The sequence below is a fragment of the Podarcis gaigeae genome, assembly GCF_964106915.1.
Source record: "Podarcis gaigeae genome assembly, chromosome: 8".
Taxonomy (NCBI): Eukaryota; Metazoa; Chordata; class Lepidosauria; order Squamata; family Lacertidae; genus Podarcis; species Podarcis gaigeae.
The window spans coordinates 62,421,068-62,436,682 of NC_139684.1; the positions used below are offsets into that span (position 1 = coordinate 62,421,068).

The window sequence follows — 15,615 nt, forward strand, 5'->3', positions numbered from 1 at the left end:
TGAATCCGTTGGTTCAGCTCCTACCCCCTGGAGCAGCAGAAAACAAGCACTGCTCCATCTTCCATGTGACAGCCCTTTAGATATTTGAAGATGGCTATCATATCACTTCTCGGCCTTCAGGATAAACTTACTCAACTCCCTCAGCTGTTCTTCCTAATGCTTTATTTCCACTTGCAGGTGTCTGGCCTGCCCAGGCGAGTTCCAGTCTTATCATGCTTCTTCCCCTTTTATCTCTGACCAGGAACTGTGTGACTTTGGTGTCTCCATATCCTGTTCTCTGAAGCAGGTTGGCTCCCAGTCATGTAACTGCACACCCACAGGGTGTGACTGTGTTTCAACATAGTACCTGCGATGGGGCCAGAAAGTAGATTGAACTGGCATGGATCTTAATTCTCTTGTTCCCTGCAAAAGCAGCAATGTAGGAATTGAGCCACCAACATTTTTACTGCCCTGCTCCTGCAAAAAAACCTAGCAGGTGTAGCTTTTCCAGACATAAGGATATACACAGAGATGGGGAAATCTCTGTTACATTCTGCTTTTCAGGCTGTTGTTAAAGGTGCAGGGGAGCTGACCTTGAAAACATTTTTTAAAACTGTTCCTCATAAGGCTTGGTTTCCAGACTCTTGATAATCTCTGCACATGTTTCAGCTTGTCAATATCCTCCTTAAACTGTGGCGCCTAAAACTGGACACAGTATTCCAGGTGGGGTCTGACCAAGGCAGAATAGAGCGGCACTCTATTCCTTGATCTGGACAACTTCTGTTGATGCAGCCTTGAATTACATTAGCTTTTTTTGCTGCTGCATCACACAGTTGGCTCATGTTAAGCTTGTGCTCTTCATTAAGATCCTGATATGCCCTCCATTCCACTCCCCTTGCCCATCCACAGCAATTCCAAAAAAGAACAGATTTTATAACTAATACTTTATTTAAAACATTTCTATACCACCTCCCACATCATCTCAAGGTGGTGTACAACAATATTAAAATACATATCAAAACATTAAAATGTGGGAAGGAAACACAACTGAAAATCTAGGGTAGCTTTATTCTGAGACCAAACAGCACCAGAATCCTGGGGGCACAACGTGGTTTTAAGATGTGCAATGTAATGAGGTTTAGGTTTAATAGTGTGGGTACCACCACTGAAAAGACTCTCCCTCCAGTGGCTGCAAACTGTAGCTCCATAGGCTGCAGCCCAACAGGAAGAGCCTCAGGTATCCTGGTACCAAGTTGCTTAGGGCAGTAGAAGTAATTACCAAAATCCTTGAAAGCCTGGCCCAGCAGCTTGTTTGCAGTCAGTGCAACTCCTTGGATTAGTGTAACATGTGCATGTTGCCCCAGCCTGCAGCTGCATTTCATACCAGCTGAAGCTTCCAGAACAGCTCCACATAGTGTGTGTTACAACAGTCCAGTCTTAAGGTTACCTATGCAGGTGTCACAGTGGCCAAGCCAACTCTGCCCAGGACCAGGCACAACTTGCTTATTTACCTAATAATTCCCTTCCCTTTACCTTCTATATAGAAAACCAGAACAACCCCTTTCCATATATTCTATTTCAGCCCTCCCCCCTGGGGCCAACCGAGTGCCCTCCAGATGTGCTGGACTTCAGCTCCCATCAGCGCAAGCCAGCATGGGTATCAACACATGTGGCTGGCATATTGAACACCACATGTACCTCTAAGGCAAGCATGGCCAAACTTGGCCCTTGAGCTGTTTTGGGACTACAATTCCTATCATCCCTGACCACTGGTCCTCCTAGCTAGGGATGATGGGAGCTGTATTCCCAAAACAGCTGGAGGGCCAAGTCTGGCCATGCCTGCTGTAAGGCATGGGCTGTCTGGGGAGTCCCAGAACTGAAGGGCCACAGGTTTGCTACCTTTGCTCTAACCAGTTCTGAAGGATTTCCTCAGCAACAAGAAGCTAACAATCATTTGGCACCAATTCCTCCAGCACAGGTATGTTAGAATTGCCAGAAAGCTATCAAGCCCTGAAGCCTTTGCTGTTCCTCTTCTTCAGGAAGACTTAAGAGCCTATGAAAGGTAAAGGGAACTATAAGCAGTGAAGGAACCAGGAAGCAAAAGGGTGAGCGCCATACGGACATTAGGATGACACAGAATCATAGAATTGTAGAGTTGGGACCCTGAGGATCATCTAGTCCAACTCCCTGCAATGCAGGAATGTGCAGCTGTCCCATATGGGGATCAAACCTGCAACCTTGGCATTACCAGCTGTGTCACCCATGGTATCATTTATTTATGGCTGGAAGTAAACATAGCTGGTGCAGATTTGTACCAGGGAAGGAAGGGTGCTATTGCCATTCTGACACCAACTCTGAACTGGCATGGATACTGGCAGCAGGAGGAGCTTGTGATGGGCTTGTTCTACAAGAGGGAGTCTTCATGGGACAGGAGTTGGGGGGGTCAGACCAGAATCCCACCCTCTGAGGCCCAACAAGACGATTTCAGCAAAGGTTTCAGAGAGGCTACTTGCTTTTAGATATAGAAAGTAGCATATGGGTGGGGTATAAATAACAAAATATTTATTATTTATTTAATTGGTCAATTCTTTTTTTGCAAGTTGGGCAACCTTGGGATAGGTGCGGTGAACAGAAGGCAAAATCTACTGCCTGTTTTGGGTTGCCCACTTATATCCCCACAAGTTGACTGCGAAAGGCATCCTGGTTGGGGGGGGGGGGAGGGTACTCCACAGTGCACTGTTGACGCAACCACAACGCCGCATTAGGAGACTCCGAATGAGAGAAGAGGAAAATATAAATTATGGCCCAAGCAAATGCAGGGTCCAAAAATATAAATAGGGATAGAGGTATATAGGAACTCAGGATGCTCCCATGAAGATGAATGTTTTAAAAAGCTCCAATTGATGCTGGAAGATTCGAGACAGGAAAAAGGAAGTTATTCTTCACAAACTGCAGTTTTTAAACTAGGGCATTTGCTCCCAAAATATGTAGGGACGACCCCCAACTTGGTTGGCTTTAAAAGGCAAATTCATGGTAGATAAGGCTATGAACCACTATGGCTAGGTTCTCCCTCCCCTATCAGAAGCAGTATTCTTCTGAATATCATTTGGAGGGACCCCCAGGTGAGGAGGGCCCCACTGCACTCTGGTCCTGCTTGTGAGCTTCCCATAGGACTCTTGGTTAGCCACTGTGAGAACAAAGTGCTGGACTATGATAGGCCTTTGGCCCAACCCAGCAGGGCTCTTTTTATGACCCCTTGCAACAAATCTGTTCCTTGGAGGCAAGTTGTGACCAGTGGGAAGGACTCAAGTTCTTTGCGAAGCCCAAGATATCCAACCAAGTGCAAATACAGTGCTTTAGACTACTTTTTTTAATGTCTCTTTTCAGGGTAAAATTTGGCTGACTCATCTTCCTGCTGTCGAGTCCGGAGAGTGCTTAAATAAAGTTAGGAGAGGAGACCAAGTGCAAACATGGCAGATTCCAGAGTGTCGCTTGTAGTTTTGCATCCAACAAGTCCCGTAAAGGCGCTGCTCTGCTTCACAGTTTGCAGGAGGCCTGTGCCACTTTTGAATTGGTCCTCCTGTTCAGCGCCTTGCAAATAAAGGTTCCTGCGTCCAGAAGTTTTGTGAGCTCCACACCCTTCATAGGGAAGAAGAAGAGAGACACAGCTGCTTACTTGTACATTCAAAGCTGCATTAGATGACGTCAGATCATTTGTCCATCTAGTCTAGTACTGCCTGCTCTTTGGACTGTCAGCTGTTATCCAAAGATTCAAACACTGGTCTTTCCAGCCCAGTAAACTGAGGTCCTCCCACTTTCTTTCTTTCTTTTTTTTAAAAAAAGGGGAGATGCAGAGAATTGAACCAAAGACCTTCTACACCCAAAAACATGTGCTCTTACTCAGAGGTCACATCCACACCATTAATTTAAAGTACTCCTATACCATGTTAACAACGATGGCTTTCGTCAAAGTATCCAGGGAAATGTAGTTTGTTAACAGAGCCCATTAGGAGACCCCTATTTCCCCCAGCATGAGAAGAGAAGACTCTCTGGAAAAGACCCCAATGTTGGGAAAGATGGAGGGCACAAGGAGAAGGGGACGACAGAGGACGAAATGGTTGGACAGTGTTCTCGAAGCTACCAGCATGAGTTTGACCAAACTGCGGGAGGCAGTGGAAGACAGGAGTGCCTGGCGTCCAGGGGGTCACAAAGAGTCGGAAATGACTAAACAACTAAACAACAAATTTCCCCCACAAAGCTACACCTGACAACTATGCACACCCCTAACAAAATTCAGTTCTCAGGATTTGTTGGGGGTGGGGATAGACTTAAAAGTGGCATAGGAATGCTTTAAATGGATGGTATGAAGGTGACCAAAGATACATCTCTTACTCAGAAGAATATAATTTTGAGGCAAGTCATGCAGTGACCTCATGCAGTGGAAAACTTCAGACAACCTGTTTCCAACACATATACAACTTGACACACAGTGGCAGATAAAGCTCGGCTGGATGCTCTAGTTGGGAGAGACATCAAATACAATAGCAGCTAATCAGCCAACGAGGGCCACAGACACCCATCTCTACCAAAGCAAAATAAAGACAAACGTGCCTTGTACTAACTCCCAAACCCAAGACAAGTGTGTCCCCCTCCTATGACCAAGTACTTACAGTGTGGATGCCAAGACCGTTGAGCATGTACACCATGTCTTCTGTGGCCACATTCCCAGATGCTCCTTGGGCATAGGGGCAGCCACCAAGGCCAGCGACTGAGGAATCGACCACATTCACGCCCATCTGTGAACAGAAGCAGAGCCGTTCTAAGGAAACGTCCTGCCTGGTCCGTCCAGTGAAATAGCCAACTTATGGGCTGATTAACTAGACCAGGGATGTGGAACTGGTGGCCCTTTTGATGTGGGTCTCATTAGCCCCAGCTAATGAGCTCTCATTAGCCCCAGCTAGCATGGCCAATGGCCAGGGATGAGGGGAGCTGTGAGCCAACAACTGGGAAAGCCACAGGTTTCCCATCACTGAATTAAGACTGAAAATCCAGGTAAGGGGTTCTGCCTGCCTTTTCTTTTGCAAAAATAAAATAAAATAGATCACCTCCCTTTCTTCCAGGGTATCAGAAATTCTTGTATGATTTGGGGAAGGTGGATGTATGCTGGAAAGACTCTTAAGAGCATTCCTTCTGCGTGGATCCTGTTTTATATGTAGTCCGAATGCCTTTTGTGGGGCCAAAACATGCCCCAGGGACCCTTTTATCCATTCCAGGTCACTGAGCTCTTTGGAGAGTCACTGTTAGTGGTCCCCCATGGCTCAGATGCACAGCTTATATGTGCCAGGAGCTGTGCATTCAGAGGACCCGATTTTATAGAACTTCCTTCCAGCTGAGGTCAGACAGGTCCCCTCTTTGTTACTACTTACTACTGAAGACTGCTTTTCATTCCAGGAGGCATTTTAACAGAATTCTAATCTTTTGTTTGTTTCAATTGATTTTTATCTGCACTGTACTAAGTTTCTTGTACATGGCTTATAGGCAATTCCAATTAAGCAATACATAAACTGTCAAAATAAAAATAAAATCTCTATCCCAGGCAAGATTGGCCAATGACCAGGGCTTGTTCGTGGCTAGCATGTGGATTGGGCGCCACCCATTTTAGTGAATTATGTCTTGAGCTATGAAACCAGCGAGGAAGTCACCTGAAGCGCTACCAGCGTGTTGGCGAGTGCCTGCCCGTAAGTGTCATGGCAGTGAACAGCCAGGGCTCCAAGAGGCACCTCCTTCATGACAGCAGAGAGCATGTCCTTCATGTTGCCGGGGGTCCCAACGCCAATGGTATCACCAAGGGAAATCTCGTAGCACCCCATGGCATACATTTTCTTTGAAACCTGCAGCAGAGAACAGAACATTTACAGAATTTCCAACACACGAAGCTGCCTGACACCAACTCAGACCACCGGCCCGTCTAGCTCAGTGTTGTTTAGAGCAGTTTCCCAAACTTACGTCTCCAGCTGTTTTTGGACTACAACTCCCATCATCCCTGACCACGGGTCCTACTAGGTAGGGATGATGGGAGTTGTAGTCCAAAAACTGCTGGAGACCCACATTTGGGAAACCCTGGTTTAGAGTGAGTGGCAGTGGCTCTACGGGATCTCAGACAGGGTTGTCCCCATTTACAGATAGGTAGCCGTGTTGGTCTGCCATAGTCAAAACAAAAAAAAATCCTTCCAGTAGCACCTTAAAGACCAACTAAGTCAGTTCTTGGTATGAGCTTTCGTGTGCATGCACACTTCTTCAGATACACAGGGTTGTCCCCAGACCTACTTGGAGAGGGTAGGGACCGAATCTGTGACTTTCTGCGCAGCAAAGCATGTGCTCTACTACTGCGCTTCCCATGCAGACCTACCATTTAAAGTTTGAGCTACACAATGTAAAGAGCACAGGGACAATGCAAAAAGCGAGAGCCCCTGGCTGAGTTCCATCTTCCCGTTGCATAACATATACTTCCATTCACCCCATGTCCTATTACAGTGTGCGTTTTCCTGCTCTTCACATTGTTGGCTGCTGGTGGTGAGGATAAAATACATGCAGCTGCCTTTTACTAAGTCAACCCCTTCTTTCACCTGGCCCAGTACTGGGCTCTTCCCATCCCTGCACTGCTGTCAGAACACAGTGCAAGGTGAATGGGGTGTGTGTGTGTGTGTGCCTATATCACATATATACACACACCAACTTAATACAGGGCTGCCATTTGGGATGGCAGCCCTATGCTCTTTGCAAAGTGCAATTCCTTCTTGAAAAAGGCGCCTTTTGCTTTTTTCACCTTGCACTGAGAACTGAAACGACGGCAGCTGCAACACGCAGTGCTGATGTGTGACTGAGGTTACCAAGAATATCAAAGATAGAAGGCCACCACCGCCCACAAATGCCTTTCAGTATTGATGCTGGGTGCACAATGGATGCCACAACATCCAACTGCAACATATACTCACTTCTGCTACTTTAGCAGGAGAAATCTTGCCTTCATATGGGCAGCCAAGGACACAGGAGACATACCTGCATGCAGAGGGGAAAGAACAGGCAATATTATACCCAATACATGCAGGAGTTTCAAATGCCTTTTACACAACCAGAACGGCAGCCTCAGACCACCGGCCTCACACGTGACCTATAAATCATTTGCAGAATAAGAATAGCTCCTAGGGATTTACGGCGAAGCCTGTGGAATGAAAACCTCACCACAGCCTGTTATATACACCAGAATCCTCACTCCATCACATAAAATGTGAAGAGCTCCTTTGCTCACCTACTGGGGAGCGTCAGCTGTTTCCTCACGTACATGGAAGACAGCAACCGATGGCCACACCCCCAATTATGGCTTATCAGGACTGCATTATGGAAAGCTCCTTCAGGCCATCTCAGAGACGATCCAGTATTTTGGTTCTGAATCCCCTCTCCTCTCCCAAGCTTCACCAGCCCATTTGTAAATGTAACAATAATAAATAAATCACGGTAGATTAGCAGGTAGAGAGGAACGCTCAACACCTCAGTTAGCACATGGCCCTAAAGCTTACCCTCGGACGGGGATACTGGTTTCTTTAGCTGCACTCAGGACGTCACTGAATCTGTCCAGACTCTCCTCAATGGAACAGTTGATGTTCTTCTTTGTGAAAAGTTCTGATGCTGCCCCGAAGATTGACACCTCCTTAGCTCCTGCTGCCACCTGCCAATACAGGGAATATACCCTATATATCACTCCCTCTGATAAGTGAACGCAGGTGCTGGTGAGTGACAACAATTTAATTTTCAAACTCAGGTGGTGACTGCAAGCAATCTTGATTTTCTGCTTATCTTTTAACGCAGGGGTCGCCAACCTTTTTGGATTGGGGGCACTTTTTGAATGTTGAGAAGCGCTGTGGGGGGCCAGTCACAAAATGGCTAGGGGCGGCGTGGCATAACTCAAAATTAGTTACTGTACTTTTCCGTGTATAAGACTGTGTTTATTTCTTTAAAAATCATACTAAAAAGTGGGGGTTGTCTTATACATGGGTAGTGCATAGGGTGGATGTTTGATTGGTTGCTGCCGCGGCTGTCAGTCACTATTATGCATGTTATTGGTTGCTACTGTCAATGGGCAGTGTTGATTGGCTGATATCTTGGCAGCTGGGTGGGTGATTGGCAGCTTCTGCTGGTGATGGGACAAACGGGAGGCTGACTTCGCATCGCGTGTGGGTGAGCGAATTTTGGCAAAAAAAGCTCAACAACTCTGAGCAATCTACTCCCTTTTTCTAAAATGTGAGGGGTAGTTTTATACACGGGGGCGTCTTATAGAGGAAAAGTATGGTACCTCCCCAACAACCTTATGCTAACCATGGGACGTCAGCTATGTCCGGCTGCTCCTGGTTGTGGAAATCACATAATATTGATTCTACACGTATAAATGATGTTGCATTTCGCAGCACCAGGTGGCAACATCACACTCGCTCTCATTTCACAGAAATTGATTAGAAGGTACCTGAACATTTTGCCCCAAAACTTTCTTCCTATGAGGAATAGAGACTGGGTTGTTGTTGTTTTTTATAAAAAAACTTAGTCTCTGGGACACCTGCCTGGGGCAGCAGTGAAAGCCTTTGCAAGGTGCAGGGTAGGGGACCTCTGCCTTAGTGGGATGGATCTGATCTATTATACGTGTTATTGGCACAAGCACTTTACCTTTACCTATTCTTCTTTTCACTTGTTTTTAAAGTTCCTATTTGTAAGTCACCCTGAGTTCACCTTTCTGGAAAAAAACTGACTAATCAATACAATCAACAAATAAATAATGTACAAAAATTGTCCCAAAATGGGTCTAGTTGACTCGATTCAAGGCTACATTCAGCTAATTGAGATTCCTGTGATGCTGGAGAGGCTTTTCCCAGCATGGCCTACAGGTTTTTACATATACAAGCACCTTCACTGAGTTCAATTCGGGGGGGGGGGGGAGATGTGCCTCCTGTATTTAAATAAATGAGCTGCCTGTCCAGGTGCACCATACCTGGAACAGGATATGAAATTATAGTCATAGTTGTGTATTTCTCCCTACTAAAGCCATGACCTCAGAGCTCCTGCACTGCCATCTTCCTTACCGCTGCTTGGAAGCCTTTGAGGTTGGGAGTCAAAACAGGGTAGCTGATCCCAGGAACTTTCCGAATCCCTTGCATGACTTCAGTATGATCAGCCATCTAAGTTGCAAAACGAAGAACGTAAAAGACAGGATTTTAATTTTCCACTGTAAAAGAGGGGAGCACCTTAAAGCTTCCAAACCCTCGCAGATCAAAATGAGAAAAAGAAATAGGATTGTTAGGCGGCAAATGAAAAGTATTTTTAAACTGTTGACAAGACTTTCCTCAATGAAAAGCAGACTCCTCTTGCAAGCTCTGCTTCCATTATTAGCTGGTTTTTAAAGGGGGACTCTAGCTTTCTGAACAACGTTTTACAATAACAGGCGGCTTTGAGAACAATGCTCAAACTGAGACACAGTAATTTATCTAAGCCACCCAGCAAGGTTACGGGAGAAGCAGGGAGCCACTCTCTTTACTGCAACCCACTATGAGACTCACACGTCAGCAACGTGAATTTGAGGCTCACCCATACTGACCTGAGGAATCCATTTGGGAGACACAAAACTGGTAGCTTCTATGACCGAAAGACCCGTTTCCGACAGCATGTTGATTAAGTCAATTTTCACATGGGTGGGGACGATGTTCTACAAAAAGAGAGAAACACATTTCCCACTTGTAACAATTCCACAATCCCTTCCAGAAAGTATAATCAAACCCTTCCCTGAAGTAGAACAAAAGTGGCTTCGAAGGGTTAGGGAAGGCCACTGAGGTGGAGGATCACAAACTGGAAGGCAAGAAGGATGCCTCTTATTGGAGACAAGGGAGTGGAAATGGCTGGGATCCTTATACAATGATCTTCTTATTGTTTTTTATAGATAGGTGAATTACCACAACCTTTTTGCATTTCTTTAATTTTTATACTGCATCTGACCTTGAGCTTTTGAGAATGGAGAAGACTAAAAATCTCCTATTATAATAAACAATAAATACGTAAGAACCAGCTACACTGAACTCAGGGGAGCTGACATTGTTAGTCAATTTTGCATCACTGTGAGTATTGCGCACCACACAGCCTGCCAGAGGGACAAAGATTTCCTGTTTTGCAACGTGGTAACGCTGGACAGACTTTGCAATGGGTAAACATTCACGTCAAGCCTTAAACAAACTCCCTGGCTCTGACTTTGTGTATTGGGAGATATTTTCCCCTCTCTCTCCACAGTTACCGTAGGTCAGAACTTGTACTGTTTTACCTAGTTGGCTACCTGCAATGATTAAATAGCTTTAGAAGAGGATCGGAGAAATTCAGAGAGGAGAAGTGGTCTATCAATGGCTGCTAGTCAAGATGCCAATAGGCAACCTTCCAGTTTAGAAGCATTATGCCTCTGAATACCAGTTTCTGTGAAGCAAAAGCAGCAGGAGAGGCCCATTACTCCCCCGTGGGCTTCTCAGGGGCACTGTGTTGGCCACTTGGGAATCTGGGTATGGGGCTAGACAGACCACTGGTTGGTATTCCAACAGGATTTTTCATTATGCCTTTATGAAGTCAGTATCTCTATGGGGTGCAGGTAAGAATGCTAAAATCCCCCAATGGAACTTCCAAGATATGGTTCACAGGCATAAACAAAACCATACACATCCTACAAGCTGCAAAGGCTCCCACTGAAGCCAGAGGCAGACAGGACAATTCTGACTCCAGGCCGGGCTCTTGCAGCTTCTCCTCCTAGTACAGAAATTCTTCGATATTTCTGAATTGTGCCATTTCAAGGCAAGAGCTGGTAAAATGTAGTGGCTAAGGAGCTAAGCTTGCTATGACCCAGGAAGTGCCCAGTTCAAATCTTGCCTCTGCTATGGAAGTAGCCTTCGGCAAACTATTCTCTGAGCCTCAATCTCCCATTTGCAATATGGGTACAACACCACTGACCTACCTTACATGTTTGCTGTTTGAACAAAGATAAGGTATGCAAAAGCATTTTGAGCAAAGAAAGAGGGACATAAATACTAAATGTTATTGTCAGCACCACTCATTAGGGTGCCAATCTCCTGATCACAATGCCACCTTAAATCCTTAAAAACTGAAACTATCAAGGTCTGTGTAATGCGGAGTGCTTTTCAACCCAGAGCGTGCAAACATTATACATACTACTGTGCATGCTCATATGAATCTGATGAAATGCAACAAAGATCACAAAATGTTAGATTAGAGCATGTTATGAAATGTTATCTCTCCAGGTGCTCCTTATGATGGTCCATGGCATCTTTGCATCATCTGTGCAGTAGGATGTACCGGTACCCATTTCACAGACTGATTCAATTTATATAAGCTGCTGTATTGAAATGAACAAATGAGAAATTGAGCAGCAGAGACTGCAGTTTGCCCAGCCCTAAGTCTCTGAGGTGAGTCTAATGTGACCCACCAGCCTGGAGTGATGCATTTCTAGTGATCAATATACAGAAATTGCCAGAAACAGACAAAGTAGGATGAAAGGGTGAGGATGGAATTTTTGAGCTGTGACCCATGTTCTAGTTGGCAGCAAAATCAAAATAGCGCAGATGTTGAAAGAGCAGGTTCATGAGAACAAATTATTGTAGATTTCAGGAACAAGACAAATAGCTTATCAGGAGTCATTTACCTTTTCATTTTGCAAGCCATCTCTTGGACCGACCTCAACTATTTTCACATATTTGGGAAGTGTACCAGCTGCTGTTGAGCTGAGCTGTAGAGGGGGGAAAATGATAAATTTATTTATTTACAACTGGGATGAACAATACATTTTCACAATGTTCTTATCAGTCAACATGCCTAAGGAATAATTAATGAAAAGAGATATGAAGTCCATCTTGGTACAGTACATAGCTAAACTAAAGGATGTAGCGATGGTCCCCGATTTGGATGGCTTTAAATGGGGTTCAGGACAAATTCATAGAGATTAAAACCAATTCACGGAGGGCAAAAACCAAAATATAGAGTAGATTCAACTAAGCTTGACATCTTGCCCTTCTAGCATTTTTGGAAGGGTGGGAAGAATGTAGACAATGATCTACAGTACTGATAGATCTCTGACAGATTTATAGTAGATCAGCAAGGACTCCCAATTGTTTCAGAACAGCAACAACAAAATGCCATCCCTTACATCCTGGAGAGGGGCGGGAATCCTAATATGCTGAAATGAAGAAAGCTTAAAGTGGAATGGATTTGTGCGTGGAATGACTATAAGCCCACCTCGAAATGATTCCTCATGCCTCACAGCACTTTATTCATGTATTTCCCCAGAGAACCCTGGGTAAGTGCATCATTTTTTTAAAAAACCTATATTCCTGTACATACATACATCCGTAAAACATGTTCTTATTCAGTGATTCACAAGTTAGTAAAAACCTTTGGGACTGGTCTTTGGTTTTCTGGAGAACTTGCAAACGAAACGGACCTCTACCATTCTCCGGCAAAAGTGCAATTGTTGCTCTCGCCAGTCTCAATCTGCTGCGAGCCTTTGCAAGTGTTTATCTTGCACACCAGGCTGCAGCTGGTGGAGCTCGGGAGGTTGCAGCGCAACAACTAACCTGAAGCGTGCCCTCCCCACAGGCCCCACAAGCAGCCTGTCTGGGGACGATGTAGAAAACATCTGGAGGTAGTCCCTGTCGTTCGCAGGCCACCCCATAGCAGCTGCCAGGGCAGCTTAGGGACACGGCTCCCCACAACCGCAGCGCCCGAAGCAGCAACGTCCCACTTCCCAGCCTGGACCCGCCCCAGCTCTGCTCTCCCGCTCACCGGCCGCAGCGAAGCCACCAGCCGCGGGAGCGCACGCTTGGCCGCCACCATGTCGCCGCTTCTCCAGCGAGAGTCCGCGACTAGAAGCAGGTCACGTGACGGCGGGAGGGCTTTGTTCCTCCACGTGACCCGCTTCCCTCGATGCGCGTGCGGCGGAGTGGGCGGCGCTGGCGCGTTCGCCTTGCTAGCAATGCGGGCAGGGCTTCACCTGGTGAATCTCTGCCTGACAAGTGGCCGAGAATGGGAGACCCCGCCACGGGAGGGGGGCGGTTTGTTTTATGCCCTTTGCGCTTGCGCCTGAGCATGTGCAGAGTGCCTCCCTCGCCCTTGGCGGAGTAGCAGTGGCTGGCGCCGCCGCGCAGCTGGGAGTGCGGCATCCAGAACCAGAGCTTGAGAGGACAGCATAAGAAGTGCTTTGATGAATTAGGCGAAATGCCCTTCGTGGCAGACATCCTCTTGGCCAGGCATAGGCAAACTCCGGCCCTTCAGATGTTTGGGATTACAATTACCATGATCCCTAGCTAACAGGACCAGTGGTCAGGGATGATGGGAATTGTAGTCGCGAACATCTGGAGGGCCGGAGTTTGCCTATGCCTGCTCTTGGCATTAGTAGCTGCCGCCTCCAAGTAGGCGTTGGCCCTGGGAGGCTTTCAAGAAGGGAATAGGCGCTTCCTGTATTTTCTGACCGGCTACAACTGTTAGAGCTCTGTGCCGGATTTACCTATAAGCTAAACAAGCTATAGCTTAGGGCCCCATTCTCTTGGGCCCCCCAAAAAAACTAAAAGGAAAAAACCCGATGTACATTTCCGAAGCATAAGTTAAAAAACAAATAAAATAGAACCTATAGCAACAGTGTTTTGTTTTGTATAGGCTCCTATTATGTGCAAATGGCTTTAGATACCTGTTAGGTCCATAAATTACCATATAGCATATATTCAACACAAAACACAGTGACAATTTGTTGTTGACAAAGGACAGCTGGACATACAAAGGGCCCCATTACCTTCAGTAGCTTAGGGCCTCATCAAACCTAAATCCAGCTCTCTCTATGTATAAAATGTCACCAGACTCATACAAGCGTAACAAGGATTGTTTTTGACAAAGGTAAGCACGACACACAAGCAACATGGATAAGATACTGCGCCATAAAATAATTCCTCATCAGTTTCACTTTTTTGCATATTTGAGGTATGCTTGAACCTCAACATCTGAAGCAAATCCCTCACCTTCAAAGCTCTTCCTGATCAAGTCTGATTTCCTGTTATCTCTTTTTTTTAAAAACTTTATTAGATTTTACCTGTTATCTCTCTGCCCCATAACTTTTCCACCTCTTAGCATTAGTCACATGGCTACTATGAAGTTTCCTGCTAACAATCTGAGCTTATGCACAATAGGGATGGCAGCCCTACATGGCTTTTGACGACTCCCAACTGCTGCTGTTCGTACCTGAAAATCCTTTCCAAATACTTGATGCCACCTTTCTGCCCTGCTTTGTGTTCTTCACAACTTACTAAAAGGCTGAAGAAAGCAATGTAATGACACATAATCAATTACAACTCATTTTGCTTGCTACACTTATCAACCTAACATATTTATAGTGGCCTTCAAAAAAAAAAAAAAACCCAACCTATACAGCATGGTACTATGCATCCTTATTCAGGGTAACCCAAATTCTCAAGTGTGCATGGAAGATACAAGAGATAACCATGATTTTTTCTAATAGCTGAAACAACTCATTACACATACTATTTGCACCCATTTTTGAAAAGTATACCTGTCCCATCAGGCTTCCTCTTCGTAAAGGTCCCATTTTGCACTCTGGTGTCTCCTGCTCACACAGACAGGGGTTTGACTTAGCTTGGCCTGCACGGGTGACTTGCAGCACTGCCCTATGCGCATTTATACCACTAAAGTAACAGAAGCCTGTGGCTCTGAGATAAGAGCTATTTGTTTTGGCTCTAAAACTGCCAATTTTGTTTACTTAAGATATTCCTTTCACCCAAGGATCTATGGAATGAAGCAAAAAGGTGTGTTACTATTCTCCTCCCTCCCAGCAAAGTTCACAATGGTTGCAACCCAGTGCCAAGAGAGTTTGTATGCCCAGTATATACTCAGCATTTTATCATCATGGCATTTTCCTCAGTATGTTGCAAGGGATGATCAATGCCAAAGGCTATTTGCCAATGTCCCCAAGCCAGGAGACAGATGACATCAATTGCATTTTTTGGATCCCCCTAACTGGCACTGAGCTTGAGCTTTTGAGGTTGACTGTTACTTCACAGCACTGCAATTAATGATTGAACCAGGATGTTCATTGGAAACCACCTTTGGAACACGCATAGGTCTTTCCCCTTGAACGTGTTAAAAATCATTTTAGAAATGATTGAAGGTAACTAAAGGGTTGGGAGAGGATTTCCTTTGCCTCAGAGGTAATGGATACCTCTGAAAAGTATTGGAGTAAAACAATGGCACCTCTCTGGTGTCTCCTTGGCTTTCTCAAGAACCTGTGTCCATGCTGTGAGCTGCTAAGTCCTAGATAAATCCCCTATTCTCTCATCCTATGCTTATCAATTATGGAGATAATAATACTAAGATGGTGATTAAATGTGGTATTATTATTATTCCACAGGATAACTGAAAAGCTGCATTTTATGTGCAGAAAAACTGGACACCACAAAGGGCATTCTCACAAGCCAGTTCTAATGGCTGCCTACCTCTTCCCAAGTTCTTACCCATTTTGCTTCCAAACCTCACCTGTTGCAATGC

The 15,615-nt window shown here is 45.4% G+C and overlaps 1 protein-coding gene across 2 annotated transcripts; it reads right to left on the reverse strand.

Annotated features, from left to right (window-relative positions):
• Window positions 1–908: 908 nt before the first annotated feature.
• On the reverse strand, window positions 909–14,771 carry HMGCL (3-hydroxy-3-methylglutaryl-CoA lyase). Of its 2 annotated transcripts, none has more exons than XM_083751241.1 (10): window positions 14,624–14,771; window positions 11,714–11,797; window positions 9,620–9,727; window positions 9,108–9,203; window positions 7,557–7,705; window positions 6,975–7,038; window positions 5,682–5,870; window positions 4,650–4,775; window positions 2,333–3,618; window positions 909–2,187 (listed from the first exon to the last, which is right to left on the reverse strand). In XM_083751241.1, the coding sequence occupies exons 1-9, from the start codon at window positions 14,657–14,659 to the stop codon at window positions 3,517–3,519; spliced, it is 954 nt and encodes a 317-aa protein (XP_083607367.1). In that variant the 5' UTR covers window positions 14,660–14,771; the 3' UTR covers window positions 909–2,187; window positions 2,333–3,516. The 2 variants fall into 2 exon arrangements, with proteins under 2 accessions (XP_083607367.1, XP_083607366.1); XM_083751240.1 differs by lacking the exon at window positions 14,624–14,771 and adding an exon at window positions 12,850–12,992.
• Window positions 14,772–15,615: the final 844 nt, after the last annotated feature.